Raw genomic sequence first — 23,148 nt, forward strand, 5'->3', positions numbered from 1 at the left:
TATCGGAAATATCGGTAGTCTGAAAATACGGAAATATCGATGGAAATATCGGGATAATATCGATATCGATAAAAATTACATGGAAACCACGGAAATTGTAAGAAAAACTTGGAAATTTTTATTGAAACTTTGCAGGATGTTTATTTAGTCAATTATCTATTAGTTTATCATAAAAAATTGGAAGGAAATGCATTGCATGATGGATTTAACATTATCAAGTTGATTATATAGCGAGCTGGCAAATATTGTGAGTCTAGAAAATATGTAGTAATTAATGAAAAAAGTTTAAACACACCATAATCATTTATATATAATGAATTAGTACAATATTTTACACTTTATACATTGTACCATTCTTAAAAGATGTAAAAGTTGAATTATTTACCATGCTTTTCTTTTCTCACACCGTTACACACCACCTACACACACACGCCACCGACACACACACACACGCACACACAGGGATCACACACGCCACCACACACGCACACACGACTTGTCTCTGGATCCTTCTCTCTTCTCCCTCTCCCTTCTCCCACAAACACACACACAGATCGACAGATCTCTCGAATTCTCGATCCTTCTCTCTTATCCCTTCTCCCATACACACGCACAGAGACCTTTCTCAATCCTTCTTCCACATGGCATTCTCCTCCTCCCTCGCCTTCCTCCTCGTCCGCATATTCCGCCTCGTCGGCGAACCCAGGAACTCTGAGTTCTCTTGATCCTTCTCCGCCTTCCTCACCGATCCCACCGATAACAACCCCACATCTGTCGTTGACTCCAGCGACGACCACCACGACCCCCAATCGCCCCCAAACCCCAACCTCAACCTCCACAACAACCACCCATTCTCCTCCTCCCCCCGGAGACTGCCCCACCGGCGCCGGCGCCGCGCTCGCCTCCGTCTCTGTTCCACGTCTGCTTCAACCCAAGACCACGCCTGCTTCGCCGTGGGGACAGACCACGAGTTGTGGATCTACAACTGCGAGCTCGATCCGTTCTGGAGTTGTGGATCTATGCCTGCTTCAACCCAAGAGTTGCTTCAATCTGTTCTGCGAGCTCTTTCGCCGCGACTTCGACAACGGTGGGGGAATCGGCGTCGTTGAGGCGCAGATCTTGGGTTTGAGCATGGATTGCAGAGAGATTTGGGCAGCTGGGGGGACGACGCAGCCTCGGCTGCCTTTCCGACGACGGATCCACGACGACTTTTTCGATAATATCGAAAATATCGCGATATTATCGATATTATCGATAATATCGCAATATTTTGACGATAATGAGACGGATATGTGGGAAAATATCGGAACCTCTGAAAAACGATAATATCGGCGAAATATCGTCGATATTATCGATATTTAATACCATGGTTACAGATAACTGCAGTTATCCATCTACTTAAATTTTACGATAACGGTTATGGATAATTATTATGTTCCCTATTAGAAAAAATTTAAATCAATGTTATTGACTATAGTGCATGGTTTCTGTATATAATATAGACTCAGCATAGTTTGAGAATATATCTTCTCACTGCAAGTGTCTGGATATATGCTAGTGCAGTGCAATTTGAAAATTTTAATTTGGAGAAAAGATGAACCTGTTCTTGCTTTTCATCTTCTCTCTCATCAACTCCTTCGGATTATCATGTAAGCAACAAGCTATCTCTTCCGCTCTCACTCTAAGTTTTTTGTTTAATTCAGCTGTTCAAATTTTAGTGACAATTAATATATGATGCAGATGGGTATGATCCATTAGGTCCATATGCCAACATAACAGCCAGATGAGATTTTCTACAGCAAAGTGGAATATATTATATTTGTGTTGAAAAAACATGTAAACTCATCGATTGTCAAATGATAAATTTTTCTTTTTTAATTTTCAAGTTGTTAAAAAAAACATGTAGACGGGTAAAAAAAGGTAAATGGTAAAAAAGAAGGGAACTTTAACGAAAAGCACCCGGTACTGTTCACTTTAACGAAAAACCACATTTTTACACTAAAAAGTCAATCCTGGTACTATTCACTTTACCCTTTATTTTGTCCTTATCATTAAAACTCAAAGTTTTCAAGCTCTTTTCATTAGTTTTCCTTAAAAAGAAAGGATAAACGGGTCAAAAAATGGTAAATGGGTAAACAGGTACTAAACGGTTACAGTTAAATGGGTACGTAGTTATGAGTATGGTTAACCGTTTATAAATGATTATGGGTATGGGTATAACCGTTTAGGCAAATACCCAACAGGTAAACAGTTATGCGGGTATGATCATAAACGGTTATGGATAAATAACCGCGGTTACCCAACCGCCATTCCTAGTAAAGTAGTAAGCAGGAAAGTCTGTCATACAATGTGAATGTGGCATCATTTCAATGTAAAAACGTTATAATCATTTGACTTTGAAGATGGACCAATTTTATATGAATAAAGAATTTGGCGTTTCATTATGACGATGTTACTTGTTATTATAACGTTGATTTGTTCAACATAAGTGAATGACTAAGCAGTCTTTAAATTGAGTGATTTTTCTAAAGATGAACTTTAAGTGATGATAAAGAGACTTAACAATTTTAGTTGTGGCTTTTCTACCGATAAAATGATGTTCTGTTAGAGAAGAAGTATCCTCCTCAAAATATAGTTCATGCACCAAAATTAGTTTAGTCTTTTCCTGTATAATTGTTTGAGCTATGACATGACTAATAAATTAAAATGAATTTTATGTTTTGTTTTGTGGACCTGTAAAGTTAAACAGGGAGACGATGGTCGTCAATTTGTGATCGATTGGTCGATTCAGGTAGAAAATCTAAAAATGGCTCATAAATGTTGTTAAACAATGAATGTAATTCCTCAATTCTTCAAGACTCTGATTTTGCCCATGGATAAAAAATCATATTCATGGTTACATACATCCTTTACGTAGGCATATCATAGCAACGGTACCCCGTTTGATCAAGAACATATTCTATAAAGACAAACTTCGTGGCAAAGGGGTCTAATTTACTCCGTTGGTGCTTTGTAAACGTGTGCAAAGTCACACCCTCAAACACTCAAGGTTGAAAATTAAGATGTCGTGCAACTTCTAAGTGTTGATGGAGAGTCTAATAGAAGCTGGATGCAAAAGACACGGATTTTCCAACAACATCGATATCACACTCTAAAAAAAATATTATTATTAAAGGAAGGGAAAAAGATTTGAAACTATTACAATAATTTAAAGGAAAAAAATGTTCAATCTGGGACATATCCACTAGAATATTAGACCACATGTAAAACCATTATTGATGCCACTTTTAAACCAGCTTAATTTAAGGTATTTACATGATGTCAGTATCTTGTGACATAATTAAATTTCATATTTTTGCTTTTCTATTTTATCTCCACCAGCCTTGAAAGCTTGAACGATTGGTTTGTCACTATTCACACCACCCACTAAAGGGGTGAAGGAATAATTTGTCATGGATCACATGATTTTGTTGATAAAAAATCAATAATCCAAATACTAATATGTAGTGGTATAGATGAGCAATCTGAGGAAAGAAGAAAACATGTTCAGATATCAAGTAGATTTACATTTTTCGATTGTGTCGAGCAAAAGCACAAAAAGCCAACGGATAACTTGTTCAAACTACCAAAAAAAGAACGTGACTCCTCCCATGAACTCCCATGAAACAAAAAGGCACACAATTAAATAAGGTATGTGCTGTTGTCTCTGCTTCCTTCCTTTAGTAAACTCGTGCACCCACCACGTCCCTTTTCATCATAATTCCACTCTCTCCCAACGTCACTATTTTGAACAACCCTTTGGAGCCAAACGGATTTAAAAACTTCCTGTTCACCGTCACCTCCTAACCCCCTTTTCCTTCTATCTGTCTGCCTATATCAAACTTCACTCCTCCTGCTGCTACCTAGGGACTTCTAATGGGGTGTTTTCTTGCCTGTTTCGGTTTTTCTAAGAAGAGAAAGCGGCGAAACCCCGCTACAAAAGCCCCCTCTGGTGACCATGTACATTTCTTTATCTTCAAGCTCAATCCATGCTTTCAAGTTTCAGTATTTTGTTTTTGGGCGTGCTTGTATTGGTGTCACAGTATTTAACCCAAATTCGGGATGTTTGATTTTTGATTTTATGATGTTGTTGTAGAGACGTGTGAGTTATGTACCATTGGATTCATCTGTCAGAATTATTGGTGTTGATGGTGGAAGAGAGAGTCTCAAATCTGAACTACACAGGTCAGTTCTTACTTTTAGTCTCCTACTTTGTATTGAGATTTGATCTGTGGAATGGTTATTTACCGGCATTCGCTTTCATTGAATATTTGTTGTTTTAGAGATAGGGCCAAGGAGCAGAAGAGGTTGAAAACCCGAAAGAAAGTTAGCTTCAATCTGAATGTCCAGACATATGAGCCTATTTCGACCGCTTACCATTTCTTGGACAGCTATGAGGAGGAAGAAATCGGAGAAAAGAATGTCAAAGAAACGTCGAAGGGAAGACTTTCCACTTCAGCGTCTGAAAGGGATTCAACAACACTGAGGGTAGGACTATTTCCTTCAAACTACAGGTACCAAAATGTTGGGGACAGCTATGAAGAAGAGGAAAGTGAGTTGCATGACAATGATATCGACGTTGTTGATGAGGATGACTACTATGATGACGATGAAGACAGTGAGATTGATGAACAACAAATAAGCCGAGAAGGGTTTTCGGAGGAACTATGTTCTGCATCGCGAAATGGAGAATCGGAATATCCAGATGCTAGAGATAATATCCGGTATGTAATTTCTGTACTGAGTCCAGTAGAGAATCTCACACAGTGGAAAGCAGCCAAAGCAGCAGCACCAAAGCACCAAAAGGAGAATACTGCATTGTTTCAACAACCCCGGATGCCTTATAGCACCAGATCAAATTTTAAGCAGCCCACCAAACCTCTCCTGCAAGAAGTCCCAGTTCATGCCAGTCTTTCGAGTTGGTTAAATTCGCAAAGTACTAATTAGTCCGTGGAGACCGAATTGAATCTAGATCATCAAACAGTTGCTACAACTGGGACAATCTCATCCAGCAAATTAGTACACTGGACAGATTAAATTTCAGTCATGGCCAAAAAGATAATTTTGATACAAAAAGTGTGAATTTTTGGGGGATTGGTTGGATATGTGTGTGTATTTGTTTCTGAGTGTCTTGAATCTCTGGTAAAAGAGGAAGTCTGATAGATTTGTGCTTGTATTGGGGGCCTTGGTTGTTTGTGTAAGAAATTTACTGTAATTCTGGTAAAAAAATTGATGTGATTCCATATTAAAGAAGAACGGCTTTGCCTCAAAAGATGTGTTGGCCATTTTGGTCTTAGATGTCCTCGATTCGAGGGCAGAGCTTAGTAAAGTATGTGCGAGTTTAATGCTACGATACTAAACAAAACTTAAAATAAGCAAAACATTGTACGGATAAACTTTTTCTCCCCCAAAAGGCCCGGGTAACACCTTGTACGTAGCTCCATTCTTGCATCTCCATGTGTATGTCTCTCTCTCCATGTCATGTACAGAGACAGATTCTCGCCCTAGCTCGTAGGCTTCTCTCACATTTTTCTTGCTTATGTCAGAAGCTGAGTGGGCCAAGTTGGTGGGATGAGTTTTAAAATTCACTATACCTAATAATGCAAAGGTATGGCATAAGATATGCCCAAATAATGAGGCATATGGAGGTATAGAGTCCGAATAAAGATTTGATGCCACAGCAGAATCGACTCTTGAAAGAACAAGAACAATGTCAAACAATATATACAAGGGCAGTTGAAATTACATCTATAAAATCCACCACTACAGCTGTTTTCAACATTTTATCGGGGTTTCCAGGAACGAATGCATACAATCAAACAGGAAGACAGATATATTTACACTGTAGGATGGATGATATCTTTTCTCCCTTCTGTCAAGTGCTGAAGGAATAGAGAAGAAAAGGAATAAGCAGAATTGAAGCGCGTTTATTGAACAGGATATGGTTATCAAAGTATGCTGTAATTCTAATTACATACAAAGTACAACTTATGCATATGGTAAAACATAAAAAATCTCGACTGTGTTTGATATATTACATAATGTGGAAGCCAAATTGCCGTTATCTGTATCTGCTTTCATCCCCGGAAGATGGTCCACTAAGTTTGCGTCTGGTTATAGCGGCAGTCACAGAAACTTAACGCAAAAAATGGTACTATACAGTCTCTACTTAGATGCAAGACATGGGAGACTGGCTGTCTTGCCTTTGTCTCAGGACCTTGGGTCCATCCTTGACACAGTGAGTTATAACAGAGCCAGTAAAAATCATAAAAATCAGCTCGGAGAAATTTCATACTTGATTTACCCAGCAATCGTATCCAGGTAAATGGTGTACTGAACGATATCTACATAATAATACATATGCAAGAATCTGCATCTTCATCATCAGAATCACTAACATCGCTGCAGATGAACAATGAGACAGGGTTAGAGACTAGCAAATCAGCAATAAATACAACAGTGACATAATACTGGGGAAATTAACATCGCAAAATGTTACTCTATTTGTAATTTTGTTTTCCAATTTTAACGGGATTACAAGTAGATAAGTACGTGATGGGAGACTACTTCAATCTATGGAAATGCAACAAAGTAGACTGAATATCTTGAAACTGTTATGGAATTTAATAAAAGAAGTGCTAAACCAACAATTCTTCGTCCTGAATTGCTTTTCCAATTCCTTGCGTGCGCACGTGCGCACACCGACAAGCATACACAAACTAACATATGACGCACATGAGAAGTTACTTCCTGTATACAGTAAACCACAGAGTGCATTTATATTTAAGCAGACAATTGTGTGCTCAATCGAGGGATATTTCAGCATTTGGCAGACATGAAGGACCCCATGTCCATAACAGACCGACATGAAGGTGACCATTCTCTCCGCATTTTCATAAAAAGCAAAAAATCAAAATGCCTCCAATATAGTAAATCTAACTTAACAAACCAAGAAATCAAAATGCCACCGATTAACTTTCCCATTATTACAGACGCAAAACTTTGCTCTAGAATCATGGGCCACAAAAAGTTGTTAAAGTTGACCCATATCATCAGGTTACAGCCCATGCAAACTTGGCATAGGCATCCTATGTTTGGCCCATTCAACTTCTTCTCCAAAGTAATTGCACACTCACACACACATGCGCACACAGACAAAGGAAACCAATTCATCAAATTCCTTTACTTGTTCTATATTAACTTACGTTCCCACAAGAACAAACAAAGAAAAACAATTCAACAAATTCCTTTACTTGTTTTATATTAACTTACATTCCCACAAGAAATCTAATGACTTCTATATAGCAGAGAGAACGTCACAGCAGGTGCCTTACATTCCTAAGGTAAAATTTTCAATGAGATGAAAAGGAGGTCTACTTACCTAAAAAAGTGGTGATTAAATGAATTGACCTAAGGGCGAGCAATAGAGAAAGACAGGCCAAAAGAAAGAGACAGATAGAGAACAAGGCAAAACTTGAAACCAGTTGGCTTAGGTAGAAAAGGAAAAGGCATGATATGTCCATGAGAAGTCTGATGGGGAGAACTTCGGCACTGATAGCTATCTTTTACGCCAACATAGTAATCCTGCACTCTTTACTCCTTTGTTTTTTTTTTTCCCAATTATGGAGGAGTGCAAGATGACTATTGTAGAGTGCCAAATACAGCTCTCCCCCCGGCAGAAAAGGAGACTGTCAGAAATTATGACTTGACCAAGATGCATATCACGCCACATGATGGAGCCCTTCTCAAAACTTATAGACTGAAAGGAAAACACTTCAATATTCAACTAACCAAACCTAAATGAAACATATAATAAAAACAACTTGTCCACCACAGTAAAATGGGACCTGAAGCTATCAACTCTTATAGTCTTATTAACAATCCACTGCTTCAAAATCAAATAGGTTTCCAAGAGTATGAACTGTTGATAATCACTGCAACAACAATTCGTGACCAATAATCAATCAAGTAATTAGCTAAACTCCAATGGGATTAAGGTCTCCCATTAGAAACTAAAGTAAGTTGACCCCTGTAATTAGATATGTTGGATAGAGCAGGAAAGTGGACATTTAACTAACAGATGGATGGAGATGGTGAATTATAGAGTTAACTGCGGCCGAAATAACACCCAAAATCAAAGTCAATACAAAGAGCATAACAGCACCAAGAAATTAAAAGACAAAGATATTGGCCAACGGTTGATAAAAATTCGAACAGCCACATCACAACAGGAACAACAACAACGAAAACTAAACAAAGCAACTAAAAAATCTCACACTTGATCAAAGCAATGCACATGTAAAGAGATAGAATTCAGCAAACGCATTACCTCGGTTCGAATTCCAGGACCTCAACAAGGTTATTCCCATTCCTATCATTCCACTGCACTTTTCGCCGAGTTTTATTCGATTTCCTCGACATACCCCCTCTCCGAGGAGGCAACAAAGAATTAGACTCACTATCTTCATCTCCATTAACATTTTCCTCAACTTTCTGAGAGTCTCCGGTATCCAACGTCACCTCAGTTTTACACCCATTAGTAGTACAAGCATCCTTAGCATCCGTATCCATCAACAAATTCACAGCCCGACCCAACAAAATCGCACCTCCAAATAATCCAAATTCAACAAGAAACCTTCCAATCTCTGAAATTTATTAAAAACCCAATTGACCCAAATCCCTGATTTGGACAAATTCGCAAACCCTAACCCCTCAAGTTCAAATCTTGCGGGTCGTGGCGGATGTGAATCGCCATTTCCGCGAAAAGTCAACGCCCATCCTCGACGCAGGGCTTCGAACAGCAATGGGATGAAATGGAAAACACGACGAAACCGAAACAGAGAAAAAAAGGAAAACCTGACAATTATTAATCTGGGAAAATATAATCACTGGGAAAATCCTGACATTTCCCGAGAAACTGACGGAAACGTACAGTTTCTTTTTCTTATTAGATCCTATTGCAGGAATAGGAAAACGTGATCCAATATTCTGAACCGATTTGGGTGCGAATGCAACTCAAGAATAATGGGAGTTCGATTTTGTTTTTTTATTTATTTATGGTTCAGATTAGAGACACGAATTCCATACACATTTTATAATGTTCATTTCGTAATGTATATCAACCATTTAACTATTTGTCTTTTAGGTTTTTTTCTCCAAGATTCAAATCCTTATTCGTTTATTTTCTTCATTCTAAATGAATGCCTTAATGATTTTAAATTTCTTTATTTAAAAAAAATTATGAATGTTGAATTAAAATAAAGACAATTTGGATCATTGAAAACGTTACTGAAGATAAAATGGATTTAGGATTTTGAATATGTTTCGACTTATTTCTTTCTCAATGGGAGCACAATATTTATATACAATATTTGTTGTAGGCCTATTTAACTGAGCTATTATAAGGGAATAGGTCGGCGGCAACAAGAGAGAAAATAGAGAGATTTAATTAAGGTGTGTGTTCACACCATTGTGCTTTTATTTATAGTAGTATGATAGGTTAAATCCTTATCCTTTTAGGATTACAAATCTAGTATTAATTATTAAAGGGAATATTCAAAGATATCCCTAGATACACTAGGATTTACACAATCACATTCCTATTCTAAATATGATTGCAACACTCCCCCTTGAGTGTGTAAATACTCAAACAAAATATCGCATCAGATCTTCAGCAGATAAAGTAGAACATTTAATGAAGTCGGCGGTATAACGGGCGAATGAGAGTTTCAAATTTAAAGAAAGTATGCATTGGTAGTTGTGGAGCCAAAAATATTCACAAGGCGACACGTGGATTTTTGGACAAAAAGGACAAAAATACCCTTGCAGTACAACGAGGTTCCTACGCGCAAGCAGCGGGCAACCCTCTTTCAACCAAGACAGAAGTGCCCAAAATAGGTAACAATTCAAAGTCTATCTCATCAAATCCTTTCTACAAGGTAATTCCTAAACACATTCCTTTTAAAATTATGTTAATTGGCTAATTAATGGGTTTATTGCCTAATTAACCCATTAATTGTCAATTAAACCATCCATTATATCCAAATAACCACAAAATACATCCAATTCAACCCTAAAAACACTACATGGCCGGCCATCCCCTTAGCTTTCTACCTTCCCTATCTTTTCCCACTTTATTACCCAAATAAAGCTAATCATTCAATTTGATAACCCCCATTTATTTCTATCATATTTTATTAGCCAATAAAGTGGCTAATTAAACCACAAATTCACCCAAAAATGGACAAAGTGGCCAGCCACTTCCTTTGAAAAGTGGACCAACCTAGTCCTATAAATAGGGACCCATTTTCACCAAACACTCATTACAAACCTCTTGCAAAAAATCTCAAATACTCTAAACACTATTTCTCTCTAAAATTCTAACTTTGGCATCGGAGGTTCTTCGGCCAAAGCCCCCCCATTCATCGTGAGCGCGTGAGGCTTTTGGCCTTAACCTAAGGTGCTAGTTGTTTTGTAGGTGCAAAATCGTCCAAGATCGAGGAGGAGAAAATTTGCATCCACAGTAGTAAAACTCACAAAACCTCACTATGGTAAAACCCAAGGTAGGAGAAAAACCCATAGGCTAAGGAGAAAAGTGAGAAGTATGCATAATGTCCAAACGAAAGTAGTGAACTCAACGGAGTATGATCATCCTAAGATGGGTGCCTCATCAAAACCTCGTTAGGTAGCAAAAACCCAATGGGAAAAATGCTTCTAATTGTAGGAAAAAGAGTACTGTAGACATCGAAATTTTGGTAAATAAATGTTGACCGATAAATCAAAGTTTCAACGCTCATATATTACATAAATTTTACACGTAGCATATGACTCGACGAAAAATTGAAATGAGTCGGAAAAGTCATCAAACAGGATACGTGTCAACACATGGCAGAAACGACTTATTTCATCTGGAATATTATATTCAAAATTAGGCCTTGGAAAATTCTATAAATAGAAGCCAATTTCATTTCATTTGGAGAGAGGAATTCATATTACACCTTGAAGCTCTAAAGCTCTGAAACTCCGAAGCTCTCAAGCATCCAGATTCCCGAAGAATCAAGAAAGCCTTCTTCGTTCTTCGTTCATCGTTCTTCCAAGATCAAGCCCCGACGGCCCCTTAGATCAACAATCCACCGATTCAAGATCAAGCCCCGACGGCCCTTGAAGAAAGTGTTCTTCGTTCTTCGTTCATCGTTCTTCCAAGATCAAGCCCCGACGGCCCTTGGATCAACAATCATCCACCTTCAAGATCAAGCCCCGACGACCCCTTGAAGAACTTCCACCAATTCAAGATCAAGCCCCAAAGGCCCTTGAAGAACTTCCACCAATTCAAGATCAAACCCCAAAAGCCCTTGAAGATCCGTTCATCACTGTTCTTCAAAGATCAAGCCCAAAAGCCCCTTGAAGATCCGTTCATCACCGTTATTCAAGATCAAGCCTCAACGGCCCTTGAAGAAACGCTCATCCTCAAGATCAAGCCCCAACGGCTCCTTGAAGATCCGCTCAAATCCATCTTCAAGATCAAGTCCACGGCCCTTGAAGAACGTTCATCCTTAGATCAAGCCCAACGGCCCTTTGGATCAATCTCACATCCACAAATCAACACCTTACGGAGATCGAATCAGAGGATCAAATTTAAGAGAGATTGTAACCCAAAATCATCAAATACAAATATTATTTTGTGCACGTTGTTCTTGTCTCTTTCCTTTCAGGAAATTTTCGTGTTCACAAGTACATTAAGATCAAGTGAGTATGCTTCTGGATACTCCTCCTGAGTTAGACATAACTTCCAAATAAGAGAACTACAAGCGATTCAACTAAGATAATTTACGCATACCGATTCCTTGGACGGGCTTCTAAATAGTAAACTTGGGCAATGACTTGGTAAAGAGATCGGCCATGTTGTCCTAGGAACGAATTTGCTTGACTTCAATGTTCTGATGTTGTTGTTGCTAATGAGAATAAAAGAACTTTGGCGTTATGTGCTTGGTGTTGTCTCCCTTGATGTATCCCTTCTTTAACTGCTCGACACATGTTGCATTGTCATCAAAGATCGTCGTAGAAAGGTCAACGACAGAAGTAAGACCACTAATGCTTCGAATATGTTCCATAATTGCTCTCAACTAAAAGCACTCGCGCAATGCTTCATGCAAGGCGAGAATCTTAGCATGGTTTGAAGAAATTGCAACTCGCGTTTGCTTGGTAGACCTCCAAGATATAGCCCATTTGAGAACATGCCATATGTGGGTCAGACAGATATCCAGCATCTGCTTAACCAACAAGGCGGGAATCAACTCGGGAACTGAAAGGGGCGGTGGTTCTTCTCGAGGATTCATGGGTATAGAATAAGCCCAAATCTGTCGTACCCTTGAGGTAGCAGAAAATGTCTTTAACACTATTCCAGTGTCTGCGTATGGGCTTATTGTTGTATCTAGCCAAAAGATTAACAGCGAAGGAGAAGTTGGGTCTAATGCATTGAGCCAAGTACAATAAAGCCCCAATTGCACTTAGGTATGAAGTTTTGGGTTCCAAAATCTTTCCTCATCCTCTTTTGGATGGAAGAGATCTCACATAGCATCTAGAGTCCGAACGACCATAGGAGTACTCGAAGGCTTCACTTTACCCTCATTAAAAAGTTGCAAAACCTTTTGGGTGTAGTTCAATTGATGTACTAGGATTCCATCCGAACAATGCTCGATCTCCAGGTCGAGGCAATATCGAGTTTTCCCAAAATCTTTCATCTGAAATTCTAATTTCAAGTGAACGGTAATTTCCTCAAGCTCTGCGGGAGTTCTTATGAGGTTTATGTCGTCGACAGAAACTGCAACGATCGCAAATCTGGAATGTGACTTTTTTATGAACACGCATAAGCATAATTCGTTGTTCACATAACCTTGACTTGTCAAATATTCACTCAGACGGTTATACCACATCCGCCTCAATTGTTTCAATCCGTAGAGTGATATCCTCAATCTAATAGAGAGAGTGTTCCGTGGTCTAGAACAATTTGAACCAGTTAATGGAAGTCCTTCTGGAAATTTCATGTAGATTTCCGTATCTAGATCCTCTTAGAGATACACGGTTACCACGTCTATAAGCTGCATATTCAGTTTTTCAGAAACTACCAAACTGATTAGGTAGCCAAACGTTATGACATCCATTACGAGGGAATACGTCACCTCATAATCAATCCTAGGGTGTTGAAAGAAACCTTACGCTATGAGGCGTGCTTTGTATCGCACTATTTCATTCTTCTCATTACGTTTCCTCATGAAAACCCACTTGTAGCCCACGGCCTTCACATGTGGTGGAGTAGGAGCTATAGGTCCAAACATCTTACGTTTCGCAAGCGAATCGAGTTCGACCTGGATTGCTTGTTTCCAGTTTGACCAATTCGTTCTACGTCGGCATTCATCAACGGAATGTGGTCAATGTCATCACTAAGCATGATGTCAGTAGCTACTGTGCATGCAAATGCATTGTCGACAATCATCTCATTCCGATCCCAAACCTTATCCAATATTGGGTAGTGGATCGAAATCTCTCGAATCTCAGGATATCAGTTTGTCTCATTTATGACATCACCATAACAGATGAGTGAGCGATGGTCGGATTCAAACTAGGGTCACTAGTTGGTGCCGATTTCCTCTTCCAGGGCTGTGAATCCTTTGAACCAAGGGGTTTGCCACGCTTCAGGGTCGAAGCAAATAATTGGCTAGCTGCCAATGTACCGAGCTGCATAGAATGTGCGGCCTCCTTATCTTTGGGGATTGTCCAGCCTTCTTAGGCGGGATTATGACGTACGTGGGGTACATCTATCCTTGCAGGTGCGTTTATAGCGGGTATATGTGATCTTGTCACCTTAACTAGATCAGTAAAAGCATTTGGCATGCTCTGAGCAATGCTCCAAAGATCTATAATTCGTCACACCTTAGTTTCAGACTAAACAGTACGGGATCTAAATGAGACATAGTGGGAGCATACCATGACAATTTGCGACGTTCTTCAGGAACGTTAGCATGCTTATCTCCCCCTAACGACAAGATACTGTATCATCAAAGTCCGAGCTATCAATTGAAGGCGCTTTATGAAAGCTTATGCCAGGCCATTTTGGGTGTGAACACGAGGTACAAGATGTTCCACTTCGATCCCTACTGACATGCAATAATCATCAAAAGTTTGTGACGTAAACTCTCCAGCGTTATCCAGTCGAATCGACTTGATCGGATAATCAGGGTGGTGAGCCTTTAGCTTAATAATTAGTGCTAGAAGTTTCGCAAATGCAGAGTTGCGTGTGGACAACAGGCAAACATGTGACCATCGTGTCGATGCACCAACCAATACTATAAAGTATCAAAATGGTCCGCATGTTGGTTGGATAAGTCCACAAATATCCCCTTGAATCATCTGAAGAAACTTAGAAAGGTTGTGAATAATCTTTGTAATTGAGGGTTGAGTATTCATGGGCTGATCATACCCTTGTGAGCTCTTCTACTTGCATCCAGAAGACGTATAGTTTTGACTTAATGCAACTTCTCACTTTTCTCCTTAGTCTATGGGGTTTTCTCCCACCTTGGGTTTTACCAAAGTTAGGTTTTGTGAGTTTTACCTTTTATGCATTCTTCCGTTGATATGAGACTCACATTCGCTCATTGTGATGATGACATCAACTGTACTTACTTCATCTCTGAAGACCTGATGCATCATTTGTTTGAGTATTTACACACTTAAGGGGGAGTGTTGCAGTCCTATTAGATTATGAATGTGATTGTGTAAATCCTAACATATCTAGGATATCCTTATAGGATTCTACCATATCTTTTAAACTAGATATTATCCAATTAGAGTTGTAATCCTATTAGGGTAAGGATTTAACCTTCCCTACTACTATAAATAAGGGCACAATAGGGTGAGATAACACACACCTCACAATTACACATCTCTCTCTTCTCTCTATGTGCCGCACCCCCTATCTCTGGCCTCCATATGTGAGGTGTGTGTTATCTCACCCTATCAGAACACTCCCTCCTTCCAATTAGGCTAATGAGACCGATATTTTACAAACTAGAAAGAGAGTGACGATCGAGAAACTGGGTTATTTGGATCCAGATTTATATAAGGTATATACAAGTTGTCATATTGAATCAAAGCTATCTTATTCGATTTTTGCGTCTTTAACAAAAACTATTTCTTTAATAATTATCACACATATAAATAGTTTTCTGAATATTTATAGGATGACATGTTTTTGTGCAAAGCATCGATCAAGTGGTTTAACACGAGGTATGAACGGTGGAGCACCGCTTGCCCTACATGTGCCAAGCAAATGTACAAGGATCCAACAAGCGATCAACTAATTTGCCAAAAACATCCGAATCAAATTCCAACTCCTTGGTAATAACTTAAACGCTATATTTCAATTCCACTAATTATTTGTTCTCTCATGTCATTCTTGCATTAACATTTACTGATTTTTTAATTTTTACACCTTAAACTTAATCCCTTTTAACTGACGATCACTGGTTGGTTACAAAAATACTATCAAAATTTAGCCAACGAAACATCAAATTGTAAGTGCAATAAAATAATTGCATTAGTCATGCAACCGCAAAACTGACCACAGATTCATTCAATTTTGAAAACCAATTTTATGCAACTATCCTTTTGTTTATCGTGTGCTTTGTGTTACATTAAACTGCAACATAAAAAAATTTATATAGATCCAGTTTTAAACTCATTAAACAATTTATGCTTTCTAATATGTACATTTTGTTTTCAAATGAGAGTACAAAGTGTTTTTAGTCCTTGGGGATGAAACAAATGAGATCAATGCTCTTATTATTGGCAAATCAGAGGAAGAAGTGTTTGGGACAACCTGTAAGGATTTAGTCTTCAATCAAAGATCAGTGGATCAAAAGCAATTGCCGAGTGAGTTTCTTAGACTCATAGGCCAGTGAAAGATTTTTCACCTCCGATTTGGAAGCAGAAGAAATTCATTGAATTCAAATGATTTCTTGATCTATAACATTTCTGAAGACAGGATGATCCAGCTAGCAACTCCGCAGTCAATTAGCTGAGAAATCACAATCTCCTCTACAACAGTTTCGTCTTCCACTACTCCTTATGAAACAACTGGAGAATCACACAAAAGAAAAAGAGAATTCATCAGGAAATCTCTTTTCACAACAGCTGAAAAAAGGTTGTATTCTACAAAACAATATTTTTATTCACCTATCAAATTACTCTCAATCCAATCGAAATTTCATTCTTTATTGTTTTTAATGTGTTTGAAGTAATGAGGGAGAAAGCCGATATGCAAGATTTTGACCAGGTTCCAATCAAGCTGTCGAAGAAAAAATCCTCCCCGACTAGCTCAAAAATTGACCCTCCTCTCTAGAAGAAAAACTAGGTAATTTTACTGTATTCTTATTTTTTCAGCAGTGTAAATCCATTCATATACAAAACTTATTCCATATCTCTTAACATTCCCCCCCTTTTTTTTTTTTTTTTTTTTTTTCCAATAACACAAACTCTATTGTCTACAGCCGCTGCTCCAAGAAAAAAACATTTGGTGTTGTACTGAACAACATTTTCATCCATTGGGCAAACAAGAACAGTGTTCCTTCATATTTTGCGTGTGAATGGCCCATTGTAACATCAATTCCCCATTTTTTTTTGTGTATATAAACAATCTCATCTTTTGAAATAAAAGCATCAATGAAAAACTATGATATTTACCAATGGGGAATAGCAGGCTGACCATTTTTGTATGTAAATAGTAAGACATTTGAAAATGTTCTTTGTATAAATTGTATAAATTTAGACATTGCTCTTGCTCTGCAGTCTCCATTTTGATTTCTATATGTTTGAATATGTGTGTTTATGTGTTTACAAAATAATTTAAAATTGAATTTTCGACCCCACAACAACGTGCGGGTAAAATTTTCTAGTTTAAGACTAGAGTTTGAAACATTACTGAATAATGACAGAAGTAACTTCCTTATGTTCCAGTCAACAATGCCATAACCAAATTGTCTTGATCTTGTTACTGTCACCACAATGGACTTGATTGACATGCCTTGATGCTACATCATCGATATAATACAACCCTCTCTTCTTTGTACCACACCCAAAGATCAACCGTGTCCAGACATTCTGAAATATATTCCAGGAATCTCAAAGGAATATTCCTCCATCAATGTCTAAACTAAGTAACACTCTACTAACAGGTTTAATGAACCTGGACACTAAGGTTAATTTCTTAGTTCTCTATAAATAGTCAGGCCAATCACTTTATTCCGGTAATCAAGAACACTCACTACACTCTTATTACTTCCTACAGTCTTTCAGACTTAGGCATCAGAGACCCTTTGGTTAACATGATACACTAGTGTTAGAACAGAGTTAGACTAACACTACACTAGTGTTAGTCGAACTCCGTTTGTCTCTTTTGTGTGTGTGTGTGTAGGTTTATGTCTGCAGAAATTATTTCCAAAGTATTTGTTTCTCATTCATAGTTTCTTCTAAGTGTACATGACAATATATATATGGCAAAAAAGAGAAAGGTTAATAGAGAAAGCAGAAAGGTTAATAGAGAAAGCCCTAAGACAAGGAAAAGATAAAGAAAGGTAAAGGTCTTGGTTCCAGTAAAAGTGTCTTGGTTCCAGTAGGTAAAGGTCTTGGTTCCAGTAAAGGTGTCTTGGTTCCAGTAAAGGTCTTGGTTCCAACACTCCCCCTCAAGCTGGATCGTGGAGTGTAGTCGAGCCAAGCTTGCTCAAAAGACGTTGACATTGATGAGAGGGCAGAGCCTTGGTAAATAAGTCAGCCAACTGATCACAACTCCGAGTGAATTTGGTTTGAATGACTTGTGTTTGAACTTGAGCTCGGATGAAATGGCAATCCACCTCGATGTGCTTGGTTCTTTCATGAAAAACAGGATTGGCTGCGATGTGCATGGCAGCCTGATTATCACACATGAGAGACATAGGAGCGGGATGTGGAAACCCTAAATCTGAAACAAGGCTTTTAAGCCAGATTAACTCACATGCAGTAGCTGCCATTGCTCGATATTCAGCTTCAGCACTAGATCGAGCAATAACGTTTTGCTTTTTACTCTTCCATGTCACAAGGTTGCCTCCAACGAAAGTGCAATATCCAGTGGTTGATTTTCGGTCAATTTGACTACCTGCCCAGTCTGCATCGGTGTAAGCACTTATTTCTGTTGACTGATGGTTAGACATAAGAATGCCTCTGTCCAGGGAACCTTTAAGGTAACGCAGGATGCGTTTGACAAGTTGAAGATGTTGCATTGTGGGAGCATGCATAAACTGGCTGACTAAGCTAACAGCATGGCTGATGTCGGGACGTGTAATAGTAAGATAGATAAGTTTACCCACCAACCTTTGATAGTAGCTTATATTGGTGAGAAGTTCTCCAGTCAAGTCGATCTTCAATTTGTTGTCAACAGGTGTAATGGCAGGCTTGCAATCAGTGAGATTCGCCTCAGAGAGTAACTCAACAACGTACTTTCTTTGACTGAGAAATAACCCTTTGTGAGAGGTGGCCATCTCAATGCCAAGAAAATACTTCAATCTCCCAAGATCTTTGATGGAAAATGTGCAATGTAAGGAACGTTTCAAGGCTTCAATTTCACTCTCATTGTCACCAGTGATAATCAGATCATCGACATAGATAAGAACCACAAGTTTACCACTAGAGCCATTTCGAATGAATAAGGAGGAATCAGCATTGCTTCTTATGAATCCTGCCTTCTCTAAGACAGAACTTAGCTTGGCATACCATGCCCTAGGAGATTGTTTTAATCCGTAGATAGCCTTGTGTAACTTACAAACCATTCCTTGTTCCACTTGATTATAACCTGGAGGAGGTTGCATGTAGACTTCTTCTTGAAGTTCTCCATGAAGAAAAGCATTTTTTACATCCATTTGGTACAGGGACCAACCACAGTTTACTGCCATAGAAAGTAATACCCGAACAGTGTTCATTTTAGCAACTGGGGCAAATGTTTCCTTGTAATCAACCCCAAATGTCTGAGTGAAGCCACGAGCCACAAGTCTGGCTTTGTGTCTCTCTATTGAACCATCTGCCTTGAGCTTTGTTTTGTAAACCCATCTACTTCCAACAACCTTCTTTCCTGGAGGCAACTTGACAATGCTCCAGGTGTGATTTTCTTCCAATGCATTCAATTCTTCAACCATAGCGAGTTTCCAATGTGGCACGGAAGAGGCTTCTTGAAATGTTCTTGGTTCAGCAATCTTGGAAACTTCAGTGAGGAAGGCACGATGTGAAGTTGAATACTTCGAATACTGTAGCACATCAATGATAGGGTACCTTGAAGCATAAGTTACATAATCCAATAGCCTTGCTGGAGGTTTTCTTGCACGGGAAGGATTTCTTCGTACATCTTGTGTTGACTGTAATGGTTGTGCATTGTCAACTTGGTTTTCAGATCCTTGCTCAATGTGCTCTTGTTGGACAACCTGTGAATCTGAAGAATTTGTGACTTGGTGTACTTCCTCATTACCTTGAATGTTATGCATTGTTGGTATACCATCATCTTGATTAATGCACACAGGTAAAGGAAACAGGTCATGTGGTGACTCCCCCTCACAAGAAGCATGCCCTTTTTGTTGAAAGAAAGGGGTGTCTTCATCAAAGACAACATCTCTGGAGACAATACACTTTTTAGAAAGAGGATTGAAACACTTATATCCCTTCTGTGTAGATGAATACCCTACAAACACACATTTTTCAGCCCTGGCATCCAATTTGTCACGATGTTGATGTTGTACATGAACAAAACATGAGCAACCAAACACTTTCAAGTGAGACAGCGTGATAGGTCTCTTTTCTAGAATTTCATAAGGAGATTTGAACCCTAGAACCCGACTTGGAAGTCGGTTGATGAGATATGTAGCTGTCAAAACTGCATAAGACCAAAACCTTTTTGGAACATTCATATGTAACATCAATGCACGAGTTTTTTCAAGGAGATCTCGGTTCTTTCGCTCAGCAATCCCATTCTGTTGTGGGGTTCCCACACAGCTGGTTTGGTGTACAATTCCTTGTGAACTTAAGTATTGAACCATTGTGTTGGATAAAAACTCAGTACCATTATCTGATCTTAGTGTTTTAATGGTTGAATGGAATTGGTTTGACACAAGTGTATGAAAATCTTGAAAAATAGTTGGAACTTCACTCTTAGCTTTCATGAGATAAAGGAATGTGACACGGGTGCAATCATCCACAAATATGACAAAATATTTATAGCCTTCCATTGATTCAACAGTAGGACCCCATACATCCGTGTGAACAATTTCAAAGGGTGTGCTAGACCTTGACATTGAGGTTCCAAAAGGTAACCTAGCAAACTTTGAGTAATGACAGGTATCACACTTGGTCAATGGGTGACAGAAAATGGGAAATAGTTTTGACAAAACAACTTTGGATGGATGAGCTAGCCTTTGATGCCAAAGCTGTTGATCCTTAGAGGAGCTTGATTGAGCTTGGAGGGCTTTTGACAGAAAAGGCTTGGTACAGAAGTAATAAAGACCATTTTGATAGAATCCTTCACCAATCTTCCTCTTGGTGAGAGCATCCTGAAAAATGACATTTGTGGGTGAGAATATGGCTAGACAATTTAGAGTGTTAGTGAGTTGTCCTACTGACATCAATTGAAATGGGAAGGATGGTACATATAATGCAGTAGACTCTATGGTGTTTGAGACTAAACTTAGTTTTCCCTTTCCCATGACTGAGACACTTTTTCCATTTGCAACTGACACATGAGATGGTTTTGACAAAACTTGGAAATCATGTAGATTTGAGGCCTTGTTTGTCATGTGATCAGAGGCACCCGAGTCAATTATCCAACAATCATGATCAATACTAGTTTGTAGTGCAGTTGAGAATACTTTGAAGATACCTGGAGCTAAATCTTGTGAAACATGATCATGATCAGCTAGAAATCCTGCAAATTTTCCAAGGAGTGCAGTGTGGTTGTTCCTTTCACCCGTTGAGGCTTGTGCAGCCTCTCCATGATTTTTAGCTTGTAAGTAAGCTGCAAACTCGTTGATAAGAGTCACAGGGTTGGCTGTAAAGTCCACCAAGCCATGATTGAGAGAGCTGTTAGCATTGTGGGCAGCATGTTGAGCCTTAAATGGAGCAGTTGATGAGGGTTTTGAAGCCATTGTTTTGTTGAACTTGGGCTTAAGCTCAGGATGTAGCTCCCAACACCTATCTTCTGTGTGTCCAGTAGCATTGCAATATTTGCACTTTAGGTGTGGATTCCTTCCCTTGTATGCCTTGGAATCATAGCTCCTGCGATTTGCAACATATCCTCTAGTCTCTGATAGCTTGAGATTAGGCTCCATATTCATCACCCTCCTTCTTGCTTCTTCACGTTGTACGGTAGCACAAACAATCTTGAATGGTGGTAGCTCCATACTCATTAGTATGTGACTCCTGAGATCCTCATATTCTGAGCTGAGACTTGCAAGTAGTTGATAGATCTTATCCTCCTCAGCTCTTTTGAGAAGAATAGTAGGATCTGTAGTGTGAGGGAGATATACATCTAACTCATTCCACATAGTCTTCAAGCTGCCAAGGTGTTGAACGAATGACTTCTTTTCTTGCTGGAGACAAGCGATATCTCTTTTCAACTGGAATACTCGAGCATAGTTATTCTGATTTCCATACATATCCTTCACAGATTTCCACAAATCTTGTGAGGATTCAGAATAACTAAATATCTCAGCAACATGTTTCTCCATGGTGTTGAGCAGCAAAGACATGACGAACTGATCCTTGCACAGCCATGCTTCATAGGCCAGGGAAGAAGAATCTGGTGTTTCAACACTACCATTGATGAACCCTAGCTTTCCCTTTCCCCCTAAAGCAAGTGAAACTGCCCTAGACCAAGGAAGATAGTTGAGCTCATTTAACAGCACGGAGCATAGGCGCTGGTTGGTATTGACTTCAGAATCTAAGAAACTTAAAGGAACTACCCGAGAGCTTTCTCCCTCAGGATTAACTAAGCTTTCCTCAGCCATTGCGAAAGTTTACAAAATAACAGCGGAAACAAAAAATGGGCAGAGACAGGTCAAGGATGACACTGCTCTGATACCATGCAGAAATTATTTCCAAAGTATTTGTTTCTCATTCATAGTTTCTTCTAAGTGTACATGACAATATATATATGGCAAAAAAGAGAAAGGTTAATAGAGAAAGCAGAAAGGTTAATAGAGAAAGCCCTAAGACAAGGAAAAGATAAAGAAAGGTAAAGGTCTTGGTTCCAGTAAAAGTGTCTTGGTTCCAGTAGGTAAAGGTCTTGGTTCCAGTAAAGGTGTCTTGGTTCCAGTAAAGGTCTTGGTTCCAACAATGTCAATTCAATCAAAGACTAAAATTTGCTCTCACAAATTGATGCTTTCATTGAAAGTTCTTGAAAAATACTCACGATTGTTCATCCAATTGAAGAAACTCAAAACCCTGAAAACAAAACTTTCTTTCCCAATTTCTTCTTCAATTCAAGAATGGTGGAAACACATTTGTTTGTGAAGTGTGAGAGATTGGAAACCATTTTCAAACATTGAAAAGAAGTACTATTAAACTAATAGCTAGTTAATATATATAGACTTATGTTTTGATTAGCAAATTTGTAGTTGGCGCTTGGTATAATTCACGAGTGTTTGAATAAGTCTTTTCCAAATAGTGGTGGGGCCAAAAACTCAACTTCAAGAACTGATGGGATGGGCCGCATGGCTTTGAATTGGATCTCCCATCAAATGGTCAAATACTCAATAGCTAACCACAACCCATGTGTATATTGAACTTAGCAATCATTGTATATGGATTTAGCGAAGTTCAATAACCTAAACTTGTTCAGATACGTGGATGACTGATAGTAGCAGATATACACATAAATTATACACCATGAATAACCTATTATGGCGCAAATCATTCTAGGTTCACTCCACAACGAAGTTTCATGAGACGATGAGGATTGCATCGAGGATTTACAATAGAAGATATTACTGTACTATATTTATTCATTAACTCGGATGCAAAGGTACTAATACAACAAAATCTACC

The 23,148-nt window shown here is 38.8% G+C and overlaps 2 protein-coding genes across 2 annotated transcripts; one reads left to right on the forward strand and one right to left on the reverse strand.

The window, feature by feature from the left end:
* Positions 1-3,620: 3,620 nt before the first annotated feature.
* Positions 3,621-5,311, forward strand: LOC126595701 (uncharacterized). Its single transcript, XM_050262007.1, has 3 exons — positions 3,621-3,999; positions 4,136-4,224; positions 4,323-5,311. The coding sequence occupies exons 1-3, from the start codon at positions 3,916-3,918 to the stop codon at positions 4,984-4,986; spliced, it is 837 nt and encodes a 278-aa protein (XP_050117964.1). The 5' UTR covers positions 3,621-3,915; the 3' UTR covers positions 4,987-5,311.
* Positions 5,312-5,946: 635 nt separating this feature from the next.
* Positions 5,947-9,079, reverse strand: LOC126595704 (uncharacterized). Its single transcript, XM_050262009.1, has 2 exons — positions 8,369-9,079; positions 5,947-6,441 (listed from the first exon to the last, which is right to left on the reverse strand). The coding sequence occupies exons 1-2, from the start codon at positions 8,608-8,610 to the stop codon at positions 6,384-6,386; spliced, it is 300 nt and encodes a 99-aa protein (XP_050117966.1). The 5' UTR covers positions 8,611-9,079; the 3' UTR covers positions 5,947-6,383.
* Positions 9,080-23,148: the final 14,069 nt, after the last annotated feature.

Source organism: Malus sylvestris, chromosome 13, assembly GCF_916048215.2.
Source record: "Malus sylvestris chromosome 13, drMalSylv7.2, whole genome shotgun sequence".
Lineage (NCBI taxonomy): Eukaryota > Viridiplantae > Streptophyta > Magnoliopsida > Rosales > Rosaceae > Malus > Malus sylvestris.

Bases quoted from the DNA above. Each gene is read 5' to 3' on its own strand.
- LOC126595701 (XM_050262007.1), top strand. From the start codon at position 3,916: ATGGGGTGTTTTCTTGCCTGTTTCGGTTTTTCTAAGAAGAGAAAGCGG. The intron at 4,000-4,135 runs GTACATTTCTTT...ATGTTGTTGTAG, and splicing joins AAGCCCCCTCTGGTGACCAT to AGACGTGTGAGTTATGTACC. The intron at 4,225-4,322 runs GTCAGTTCTTAC...TTGTTGTTTTAG, and splicing joins CTCAAATCTGAACTACACAG to AGATAGGGCCAAGGAGCAGA.
- LOC126595704 (XM_050262009.1), bottom strand. From the start codon at position 8,610: ATGGATACGGATGCTAAGGATGCTTGTACTACTAATGGGTGTAAAACT. The intron at 6,442-8,368 runs GTAATGCGTTTG...GTTCATCTGCAG, and splicing joins GTCCTGGAATTCGAACCGAG to CGATGTTAGTGATTCTGATG.